Consider the following 12,427-nt stretch of genomic DNA (forward strand, 5'->3'; position numbering starts at 1 on the left):
TCAATGACCTCTAATTGTTTCCTTAACCAAGGTAGTCCTTAATCAGCAAATATATGTATTTCAAGTTTTTAGTTGAATTATTAGACTTAAACTTAGAGGAGAAAGCCAGAATCAATAAATGCAAATTTTTATGTTATAGCATTCTAAGACAGAATTCCTTATTAAATTAAGAATTTGTTTCAAAGTACAATTAATTTTTAATACTGTGTCAACATTTGCTAATTATCTAAATCCTGGGTAACTATTATCTATTATTTACCTATTTCACATCAAAGTCCAGAGTTAAAGACTAATAAATAACTGAAGTGTGGCAGTTTATATACACTTCAACAATAAATACACATAGAAATAAAAAATATATAACAATACATCAACCAAAGAATACCATATATGTATAAAACACTACTCCAAAGTGAGAAAGAGAAAAGATAGAGAATTAGTCAAGACTGTGGGGGGAGACTTCAATAGCGGCAGATGCAAGTTTGGGTGAGAATCAGGGAGGCATCAATCTGAAAAATCATAGCCTTTAGGGCTACTTTGTTCATACTAATGAACCTTAAGAAAGATGTTAGTAATGTAGAAATTCACAGCATACATCAATTCTAAAACAGAAACTTACCATGGGACCAACGTCCCCATTTTCACCTTTTTCACCAGGTGGGCCTGGCAGACCCTAAGAAAATATAGTAGAAAATAATAAAAGTCATTCATGTATTTAAAAAATATATATTTGGCTAATTTCTAATATAGAATTAAAAATCAGATATAAGTTAAATAAGAACATGGAAATTGAGCCAAACGATCATTTGTCAAAATACTTATAATGCAAATATTGACTATATATGATGGAATCTTATATCTACATTCACTAATAAAATTTATGCTTTGCCTAATATACTGTTTGATTTCAGTTACATGAACTAAGCACATTATTTGGTCTGGGAATTTATGAATACTAAATCATTTTCTCCATCTTTTATGAATAGTATATGGAACTACCATTGTAAAACTTTTTTGGAAAAATCTTGTCCCAAATTATTTTAGAACACCTTATCCAGGGGAGTTTCCCAAATTATTTTAGAACACCTTATCCAGGGGAGGATTTTATAGTTAGGTATAGTCAAAACTCTTTCAAAAATAAATATTCCATCCAATATATATCCAGGGTTACAAATATCTTCTGAACTTTTAATCTGTTAATTCCACTTCTGAATCTTAAAAACTCATAGGCCATCAGATATTACACTTCCTTTATTCTCTCAATCCATTTCCTTTACATTCATTTGCAGTGTAAGTGCTTTAGGAGAGGTTTTGTGCTACTGAATAAACTCAGAGCAGCTGCACACAAATTTCACCTGGCCCCGTCTTTATGGAAAAATTATTTTACTTCCTCTTGCTCTTCCTAACTAGTTCCCCCATGCGGAGCTGTTTATATTTCCTCTTTCATATCACAATGATACTTTGTACATATTTGAATGTACACTTAAAAACACAATTATACCAGCTGTTTACATACTTAACCTCACTGGGCAGTGCTCTTTCAGGTGTCAATTTTGTTGTTGTTGTTGTTGTTTTTTTTGTTTGTTTTGTTTTTTGCGGTACGCGGGCCTCTCACTGTTCTGGCCTCTCCCGTTGTGGAGCACAGGCTCCGGACGCGCAGGGTCAGCGGCCATGGCTCACGCGCCCAGCCGCTCCGCGGCATGTGGGATCTTCCCGGTCCGCGGCACGAACCCGTGTGCCCTGCATCGGCAGGCGGACTCTCAACCACTGCACCACCAGGGAAGCCCTCAGGTGTCAATTTTTTATCTCTAACAATAAGCAGAAGGCCAGGGAAAAACTGAGATTTTAATAAAATGTTGAATTTATGATGAATGAATGAATTCTAAGAAAATAAATCAACAGGAAATGCTACATGCAATAAGATGTTTCTTGTAACACTAGCTATGATAGTTAAAATTCTCAATTATTCCAGATGTTTAATCATAAGAAAATATAGTTAAATAAATTTGGTTGTATAAACTAATGGAATAAGACTATAATTATGATACTAATATTCTAAATATGAATAATGTTTATGATAAGTATTAAATACAAATATAAATGAATGTATACTATAAATTTAACTGTGAAATATGTATTAAAATAGGTATGATGACTATTGAACAGAAATAGTAAAAGTGGTAATAGGTTTTAATATGGTAGAATTATGGATTGTTTTAATTTTTAAAATGTTTTTGGGTTTATCATTATGTATATAAATCATACATTTTATACATATTTAAACGTTTTTACAATAGTATTTCAGATATAATCTATTTAAGAAATAAAAAATACACACTACATAAGCTCTACATTTCTACTGGTATTTTAGTAAAGTTATTGACTCGGTCCTACACACAGTGGCTACAAAGTATTTGACCAAAACCCACACTAATAAATATACTTTACTTATTACCTAGTAAACATGCACATGTGAAATAGTTGAAACATAAGTTTCAAAAAGTAATACTTACCTTGAATGGATAGATGATGAACTTTGATATTTTTATTTTATTTTACCTTATCCTGTTATATTTCATTTTTTAATGCTGGTAATAACCCAGTACATTGTTTTCGTGACCTACTAATTCCACATGACTCTCAGTTTGGAGAGAGGGTACTTTACCGAGTATATTTATAAACATTTTTTAATGTTCCATATATTCATTTTTAGAGGAAATATTAATTACTGATTTATAATGAAAAACATATACCAGAATGTCATTTATTTGTTCTCATATATCAGTCAGATGTCTAGGAAAATGGCTTATCATATGTACTTCCCAAACAGTTATCATCATCTGATGCTAGCTTCTAGAATTACTAGAGAAGTTCCTAGTAAGTTTCCTGGGAGGAAAGAGTCAGGTAGTGTTAGCCTGCTTAAAAATTATTTGAAAGAGATCCCTAAAATTTTAGATTCCAAGATCTACAACCTAAGATTCTAATTCATTGATGGAGTACAGGAACTCAAATTCTTAACAGACAAGTAGATTTTTAACACAGATGAAATAAACATTTCAGTTTAAGTCCATTTTCTTAGGTAGTAAGCATTACAGCTTAAACATAATTAAGTTCTTATAAACACTGTATAAATTAACAATCACATTCCTTATCTTCTGTACAGGTTTCCACCACTTTTAGTACAGAGCGCATCTGATTTGGGATCCCCAAATTGAATGGTATATAAATATTCGCTCATAGTCGTCTTTTACTTCTATAACAAGCCCAGTCTGCATTTCCATCTTTTATTTGCACATATGATTATTCCTAATATTAGTTCAATAGAAACCTTCCAATAGAAAAATATTTATTTTTTTATGAAGTTTGATTATAGTTTGAGTTAAGACAGAATGTTCTTATTATTAAAATTAATAGAAACATAATGAGTCAAATTCTCTTGTTGCAGGAACTAAACGTGCAAAATTGCACTCCAGTTTTAATCAGTTTTCACATGTTCTACCTCTTTCCTAGGGAGCAATTTATGCATGGAGGGACTCTGTTTTAAGGTCTGTCAATTTAAAATCATTTACTACATAAGTGATGAAATAAAAAAATGAATTCAGGCCAAGAACTCTCATTCTATATGTCTCCTCCATATGCAGGCAAATAGTAAACATAGAAATGAAAAATCAAGTCATTTAAACAGAATATTAGATTATTATTATTTCTGTCTATTATAATTGCTTATATCTATTCTGCCATGAAGACTCAATTAAAGTATGCAAATGTGGTTGTGAACATGTTAATTACATTAGCATCTTTTCAGATTCCTGAGGTAGCTGTGGGAAAAATGTAATCAATTTTTCAGGGAACTGATTTTTGAGTCATCCTCATCAAAGAGGACATTTCTTACTCTGAGGAAATGAAGATTTTTTTATGTTTTATGTTAATATGTTGTAAATATAAGCTACAAGGCATCTTTTTTAATCATGATAACTAAATTTCTAAATTACAACCTTTTGGTTCAGAATAATCAGTTAACTGAAAAAGCAGAAAATGAGTGGTAATATATCCACTGGCAATCTAATTTTTAATGCCTTGTTGTTTTCAAATATGTACACTTCTCATATATACTGATATATACTACTCAGGATTGCTTATTTATTATTGTCTAACAAGTATAAAAGGGCTAAACACAAATATGAAATGAAGTTTTAACATTTTCCAAGTTGAAAAATAATTATTTTGGCATTAAAAAAAGTAGAAAATTATAACATCATGTTCACTGGTAGACAACCATTGAATGTTTTAACAATAATTGTTATGATAATATAATTATATTTTTACAATATAATTTGTACAATTATATATATAAGCTAGTTAATATTAAAAACTAATATTCTATGACTTTACTTATGAAAATAGAGGTAAAAATTAAATTTGTACAAATTCAACTTTTACTTACTTTTCCACAACTTCACAAAATTTTGAGTACAATGAACTAGACGATTTAATTTAATCATTTCTAAAATTGCTAATGTGGCATAACTAATATTCACATGGAACCCAAATAGCATTTAAAACAAAATTTTATAATCTTTCAGAGGATCACTGGGTAGGTATTGAATAAGCAAGTGGGAGAAGAAAGTCAAATGTTTCCAAAGTTTGTAGGAAGCAGTTAACCTCACATGGAAGAGTGGAAAAACAACTCAGAACAGATGTCTACTATGCAATGTTTTGCCTAAGAACCCAGTTGTAAGCCATATTTGAATGAAAATTTTTTAGCCTACAATGTTTTACAATTTAATATTTCCTCCCCTGAAAGTGTTTCATAAAATACAAATTATAATTCTAAATTTAAGAAGTTATTTTAAATGACCAATTTACTGTTAATTTGTTTATTTTACCTATTATTGTTTAACATTTCTTTTGGGCCATTTCTGTCAATAGTTGCGATTGACAGTTTGTTATTTATCAAAAGTCTTTTAGTTTTTGCTAGCCATCTGGAGTACTAATTTTCTTGCTGTGAGATGTGTGAAAGAACACTTCTAACATCTTGCTTCTAACTGTCACACTTAAAGAAGGCTGTCATTCATTTTCCAAATACAATGAGGATGAAGAAAAAGGGTGTTATACCTATGGTGGGGCTAAATAAACTCCAGAAACAGAAACCAGGGCTGATGCAGCTTCATAAAAATTAATAATAATTGATTAAAAGCAGTTAAAGTTCAGATACACATTTAAGTAAAATAGTCATTATACTTAAACTTTGTACCCTAGTTCCCAGATAGAAAGAAGGAAAGCTGTTTTGTTTTACAACTTCCAGAAAACCTGGTGTGAAAAGTAAGTGGGAATGACAAGGGTGTGCAACTCACCTGAAGACCTATGGGACCCGGAGGTCCTGGGAAACCTCTGGCACCTTCATCACCTTTTTGTCCAAACATCCCCTGCTGACCTCTGGGACCTGGCTCACCATCACCTCCCTAGAAAAGACCAATAAAAATGATCACAAACTGGAAGAATCATGATTCTGCTACGAGTCATAAAAATGTAGCCATTTCTAATTTAATCAAAGACAGTCTATTTATAAGTAACCAAGTACAAAGTAAGTTACATTTCCATTATCCACTGCAAATATACCATTGTTAGTTTTGCTTACATTATTTGATTATGAAATATGACTGATTTTGATTTTCTCACGTATATCAAATGAAGTAAAAGCTATTTAAAAAGGGAAAATAATGTTCAAAATTGTCTACGAAGTACTTCTCAACTGGTTATTATCTATCTTCAAATGAAGTCACAGTGTTTTTTGTTTATAAAGATCAGCTTGGTTAGCTACATTAGATAATTTAAACGATTTAATGTTAAGCATACAAACTTATTATCACATGAAATAGACTGGTTATGTGACAGTTCATAAATCTGATCAGAGAACGGTAAGGCTTTAGATTTGCTGAACAAAGAGGAATACTTACAGCAATTCCAGGGGCACCAACTGGACCTTGAAGACCTGGGGGACCAGGAGGACCCTGTGGTGAGATAAAAATCTGTAATTTTGAAACTGAAGCCAGAGGAGCCTGAGCTATGTAGTGCAGAGCATTTGGTTGATCAAAATCTATTAAGCGTCTCTACATTTCTTGGGGGGGAAAAAAAACGGTTTTTGCATTCAGTGTAGTCAACCATTATTTATTTTACTCCTTGAGACTCAGACTTGCCTACTTGCAATCAATTTTAAATTGGCAGTTATTGAAAGCATTCTCAACTATAATGTTGTGGATATTTAAAAATGGATTTCTATGCTAATATAAATCACGTTGAAGTTTCACACTTGAAAACTTTCAAAATACCGGATTTCTTTAATGAGATATGTATGTGTCAGAAAGAGCACATGAAAAAAGCATCCATATGCTATCTTCTAAATGAAAAATAAGATGTGGGGAATTCTATATGACGGAAAGTAATGATATATGAAACCTCAGAATTTTCTTTATACGTAAACACATGCAAACTCAGTATTATATATTAAGTATATAATATATAATACTGGAACTCCTTATTTTGAGCAGTAGATTTCAATAGCTTTATGAGTCTTACATACATAAATATTACTTCTTAACTGTCCTTTTTTCCAACATAAATAACTGATCAGGCACTATAAAAGATTCAAACACTAAAGAGTCAATGGATTGGATTGCTCTTTTTCTTAAAACTGCCACACAGTGGGAAGAGTGCTTAAGGCATAGGTTCTGGAGGTGTGTGTGGTTCAGGGACCACTGGGGTACCTGAGTCCCTGTAAGGTTTCCACTAGGTCAAAAATCCTTTTCATAACAACTTTAAGATATTATTTATCTTTAAGCCATATGGTATTCGAACTAATGGTGCAAAAACAATGGAGGGTAAAATTGCTGATGATTTAGTCTCATTCTGTGGCTTTTAGGATTGGAATTATTGCATTTCTTAACGCATAATTTGAAAAGAGGTTTTATTAAAATTGACTGAATCTCAAACTGAATAGTTCCCACAGAGGTAATATAGTAGTAATATTATAATCTTCGGAGAGGTAAGGGAATAGTAATATGAAAAAATATCCACGGTTAACACCAAAAGGAGTTAAATGAATAATGCCCCCTCAATAAGAGGTAGGAAACTTACATTTTCTCCTTTGTCACCCTTGCTGCCTTTTTGTCCTGGTTCACCGATTTCACCCTGTATTTGAAAGATTTGAGTTAAAGTTTATCTCTAATATGCCATACCTGCCATTGCATTGTCATCACTATCATTGTATGATTAAATTTTACTTTAATGTAATTATGTGCTAACATTTAATGTCACAGTTTAAATTGGAAAAGCCTGCTTCTCACTTTCTAGTATTGACTAATATTGATTTCTAATATTGATTAATATATAGACAAACAAAAGTCAACTGGACTTTGAGGAATACTGCAGCTGGATTTTTAATTCACAAAATCAATTTTGTCTGAAATATTACCAGTATAAACTAATAATGAAAATACCTTAATTTATATAAAAATATAATTACACATTAATCAAAAATCAGTTATTTTTCTCCTAGTTTTCCAATTGCTAAAATGTTGCACATTATCAGAGCACTGGTTAACAAATTTTGTTATAAAATTTCACAATAATATTAGAAAATATATTCAGTTCAAACACAACATAGCTATACATTCAAAATCAAGAGCTTAGAATCTTTACTTACAAGTTAGTAAAAAATAGGGAAGTATAGGATTATCAAATATGTATGCAGCTCATTCTTAAATTTTAATTCTGCAATATCCAAGACGCCACAGCTAAATGTATACAAGTAATTAAATTAATTTCACATTTATTTCAGAAACATATATTTAAAAATAGATAAGTAAGTTTGGCATCTGTTATTTTTTCTCACTACCATTGTTCTTGTCTTGTTTATATCCTACATACTATTTCCTGGGATAACGATAATTCTCAACCTCTAAAATAAAACTTTTGAGCACAAGGAAGCTGTATTGAAACTTTGGAGAAGATATCTTTAGATTTGACATCTAATCTTAAAAGAGATTATATACAGGATTCTTAAGAAAAAATTTATTTTTCACAGGACGCACTAATATGAATAAAGAGCACTCACCTTGTCTCCATCCTCTCCCGGGGAGCCAGCAGGCCCAGCAGGCCCTGGGAGACCCACAGGGCCTTGTACTCCATCTCTCCCTGCGGGGCCTTGGGGACCTTTTTCTCCCTGCATTGAAAATCCAGCAGGTCATTATTTTGCCATAAGAAACCTATAAATTAGCTATTGTTACAATTTTTAAGTACAGCTACAACAGTCATACTCTGGCTTCCATATTTGACAAGGAAATTGCTTTGATTTTTCCCCCAAAGTATATTTTCCCAATATATTGCTATTTCCTAGTAGCAAATAATAACACAAAAGATCTCTATATTCTTTTGTGACTAAGAATACTAACACTGTTAACAATTTATGAATCTCAAGTTATGGGTCATAAAAATAATTAAGACTCAACTTGGAATTTTTCTTTCAATCACATTTTCAAATCAAGCATTATATATTGATAAATCAGATGCTCAATGTTTGTGAAAACTCATTGACCCTTTACTCTTTTTCTGTGCTGCTTGTATACTCAACTTTATAATATGCTTTATGGGTAGACTTTTTCTATTTTTTAACAATGTTTCATGAATTTTTCTAGATTTTGATATTTTCTTTCATTGCTGCTTTTACTGATTCAAAATGACAAGGCTGTTAGCTTTTTAAAAATTTTTGTTTACTTTTTGACACTGACATTATTTTCCTCTTTTTAAAATTTAACTATATTGTGTAGTTTAAAAAGTATAGGCTTGAGGGCTTCCCTGGTGACGCAGTGGTTGAGAGTCCACCTGCCGATGCAGGGGACACGGGTTCGTGCCCTGGTCCGGGAGGATCCCACATGCTGTGGAGCGGCTGGGCCCGTGAGCCATGGCCGCTGAGCCTGCGCGTCCGGAGCCTGTGCTCCGCAACGGGAGACGCCACAACAGTGAGAGGCCCGCGTACCGCAAAAAATTAAAAAAAAAAATAAATAAAAAATAAATAAATAAATAAAAAAGTATAGGCTTGATTATAAAGATGGCAAAAAATCCTTTCAGAGCTTAAATAAGTGATTTCCTAAAAGTCAAGACTTCATCAGTTCTGTACAAATTTATTCCTGATTGCAGTTGGTGGTTCTATCTTTTCTCCCATTACACAAGCTGGGAATCCATGTCATTAGTTCTTGCATTTACATTATCCTGCTCCCCACCCCTCTGTCCCTCACCACCTCCTGTCCCTTTACAATGACTAAGTTTTATCTCTTGAATATATTTACTTCTCTTTATCTCCACCATTAACATCTTACCCCAAAATACTAGCAGGCTTCAACTATTGAAATGTTTCCTTCTTATCTCACATCTATTCTTACTTCCAAGCTATCCTCTGTGCTGCAATCAGAGAGACATTCATCTTACCAACATTCTTTATAGTCAATTTACTTGTTTACCATTCCTAAGGTAAAGACCAAGCTGCTAGTGTGGTCTACCATTACCTGGCTCCTACTACCTATGGAACAGCATCTAGCCTCCCTTGCCCTTGCTCTCTATATTTCAACCCATGTAGGTCTTTTAGTTCAACTTGATGCCATACCCTTCCTGTCACTTGGCCTGAGCACATGTTGTTCACTTAGCCTGGAATGCCCCTAGGAGGACCCTCCACTTAGTTAATTCCTCCTCATCTTTTACATTCCATCATCAATGTCCTACCCAAGGAAAGGCTCTGATTCCAGCTTAGTTCCCTCTGTTATAAGCTGACATACGCCAGTACATTTCCTTATATCATTAGCCAGAGTTTGTAATTATACAGTACTTAGTGATTCTTTGCTTATTATCTAATGCCCCATCAGACAGTAAATTGTGTGAGGGCAGAAGCTGTCTGATTTTGTATTCCATTGTACCTCGCTGGCCTGTGGCCCAGAGTAGCCATTTAAGGCTAGTTAGTTAATTGCTTAATGACAACAAAAATAACAAAATGTCTATAAAACAAAGTTAACAAGTTTATTACTTTATTGGGTTTCATACGATCTTATTGTATTTTTCAAAACTATGCCATAATTATCATTTAACACATACCTCTGATGTCACACTGGAGACCTTTTATTTCCTTCAAATTAAATATTGCAATGTCTCAAAACTATCTCCACTCATAAAATGTGCTGTGCTATTCACAGTGAATGTCACTATTTTGAACACATGAGCTGATTCAGATATTTCTCCTTAATTTGGATTTCCTTGAGAGACTGAACTCCAAAAATCAATCCTTTTATATGAGAGTATCTGTAAATAAGACAGATTAATTCTGAACTGCCTTCATTACAGTACACATAATCTCTAGCCAGGAAACACCTGCTGTTTATTTCTTCTGATCCTGGTCTGTGTGGAATCTATACCACTATATCAGATTTATATTTGGGTTTAGGAAGAGGTAAAAGACTTTGCTTAACATCTTAGCCAACGTCTCCATCAGTTTTTACTAAACCTCTGCATGGAGGGCTATGGGTATTTTCACCCAACCCTTCTATAACCATTTGATGCTACCATCCCTAGATAGATCACTTCTTCAAAAGTACTACCTAATACTGTGTCCAGCACTTAGTTGCTCTCAATAACTATTTGTTAAATAAAAGAACAGTGGAACGAACACCTTGGAGTTTTTGTTGGTAGTGGGAATAACAGAGAACGGGTGGGCAGAACATCCTCCTCTCCCTCCCTCCTCATAATACCACCAATCACCAACAAAGCCTGGGCCAAATCTTATCTCTGAAAAGGGCTTCTGTCAATAATTTCTCCTCTATATCACCAAAGTAATTTATTATCATTTTCAATACTTTTCCATATTCTTGTCTTTGTTTCAATATTTTACTTTTTGTTCATAAAATCAAGGTATTTAAAACCTAGCCTTCAACTTATTATCTTCAGAGAATTCTTGGCTTCTCTAATAAGTATATTCTCAATTGGTATACTAAAGCAATGCATATCTGTTTTCTCTGTATACATTCTTCATTGTGTTGTGCCAATATACGGGTGCCCTGAATTTCTGAATGAACTTGTATGAAAGGGCCTGAATCTATATCTTTTTTATCCCCTCCCAGTGCACAGTACACTATAAAAGTTTTATGGACAAATCTTTAGTGTCTGAGATTGGTTGGAAATTATAGAAATTGTAAGAAGGAGCCAAAGAACAATTTTTTATAGTTGTCTTTTAACATCTCAGAAAATAATGTCTAAATTTTCAACAAATTTACTAAGCTGGAAATACATTGCTTTAAAAACTTCTCAGCAATTAAAAATGCTTTCTCTGTCACCAAAAGATTCTAACCACAGGTGATATGGTCCTATTCTAATATTCTAAATGTGTCTAAAAGGTAGTAGATTATAGAAAAACAGTCACTTTAATTTGGAAATACTTAAGATCACAAACAGTAATGCCAATGGACAATGAAAGTAACTTGCTAAATCTCACTCAACTTGCTAAAACTAGGTCCTTAGTGATTAAAAGGTATTTTGAAGATTATAGGCTTAAACTAGATAATATATGTCAAAACTTACATATACATAAAAGTATTGAACTCGTATTTTTTGCATACAATGATCAGCAATTTTTATATATTTTTACTGAACAAGTTTGTGTTTTAACCTTGGAGGATGAGAGAATGCTTTAGTTGTTTTAGAAAATTAATATGATTAAGTGAAAAGCAGGAACAAAATTAGGGGAGAAATCTTGATGATGAAACTTAAACCTAATGAACAGAATATATCCATAATTATTAAATAAATATAAGATAAAATAATTGACCAGATGTTTTCCACCTCTTTCACTGTAGATCAAAACTCAAATCACACGAGAAATGCAGCCTCTTTCTATGCGTTTCACTTACAGACCGTGCAAGTGATTGGAAATTAAGTTGTACTACAAGAGGAGTGAAAAGTGAACACTTTTCTAATATAAAGCAGCAAAGTGTGGTTTTAATGAAGTCCAATTTTATCTTTCAAAAGGAACAAACTCAGAAGCCTTTCACATTAATAATATCCAACTCCCCCACAGATATTAGGGTTTCATAAAATGTGGAAAAATGTCATCTCATTTAATGAATTTGAAATTTTCTGTATTATAAATATAAAAATAAGTGTGTTTATATACCAGGCACATATGCAGAAAGAATGCAGTGGATTATGAAGAGCTAATATCCTTGAATAAAAAGTAATAACCTGTGCAGGATGACAGTATAATATATTCCTCCTTGAAATTACTTACAGGAGCACCTTTCTCTCCAGCTGGACCAGGAGGACCCTGAGGTCCTGGTCGCCCTGGCAAACCAATTGGGCCAGCTGTTCCTGCTGACCCACGTTCTCCTGGGGA

General features: G+C 32.9%; 1 protein-coding gene across 4 annotated transcripts in view; it reads right to left on the reverse strand.

The window, feature by feature from the left end:
• COL11A1 (collagen type XI alpha 1 chain) overlaps positions 1-12,427 on the reverse strand; it is a 197,853-nt gene that overhangs the window by 41,357 nt on the left and 144,069 nt on the right. For all 4 annotated transcript variants that reach the window (XM_007471378.1, XM_007471380.1, XM_007471381.1 and 1 more), the window contains 6 exons: positions 12,323-12,427; positions 8,114-8,221; positions 7,135-7,188; positions 5,958-6,011; positions 5,355-5,462; positions 620-673 (listed from right to left, as the gene is read on the reverse strand). The exon at positions 12,323-12,427 is cut by the window's right edge and continues 24 nt beyond it. In XM_007471378.1, the coding sequence (XP_007471440.1) occupies positions 620-673; positions 5,355-5,462; positions 5,958-6,011; positions 7,135-7,188; positions 8,114-8,221; positions 12,323-12,427 (483 nt within the window). The remainder of the gene's footprint in view (positions 1-619; positions 674-5,354; positions 5,463-5,957; positions 6,012-7,134; positions 7,189-8,113; positions 8,222-12,322) is intronic.

This window comes from Lipotes vexillifer, unplaced genomic scaffold (genome assembly GCF_000442215.2).
Source record: "Lipotes vexillifer unplaced genomic scaffold, Lipotes_vexillifer_v1.1 scaffold1350, whole genome shotgun sequence".
NCBI lineage: Eukaryota > Metazoa > Chordata > Mammalia > Artiodactyla > Lipotidae > Lipotes > Lipotes vexillifer.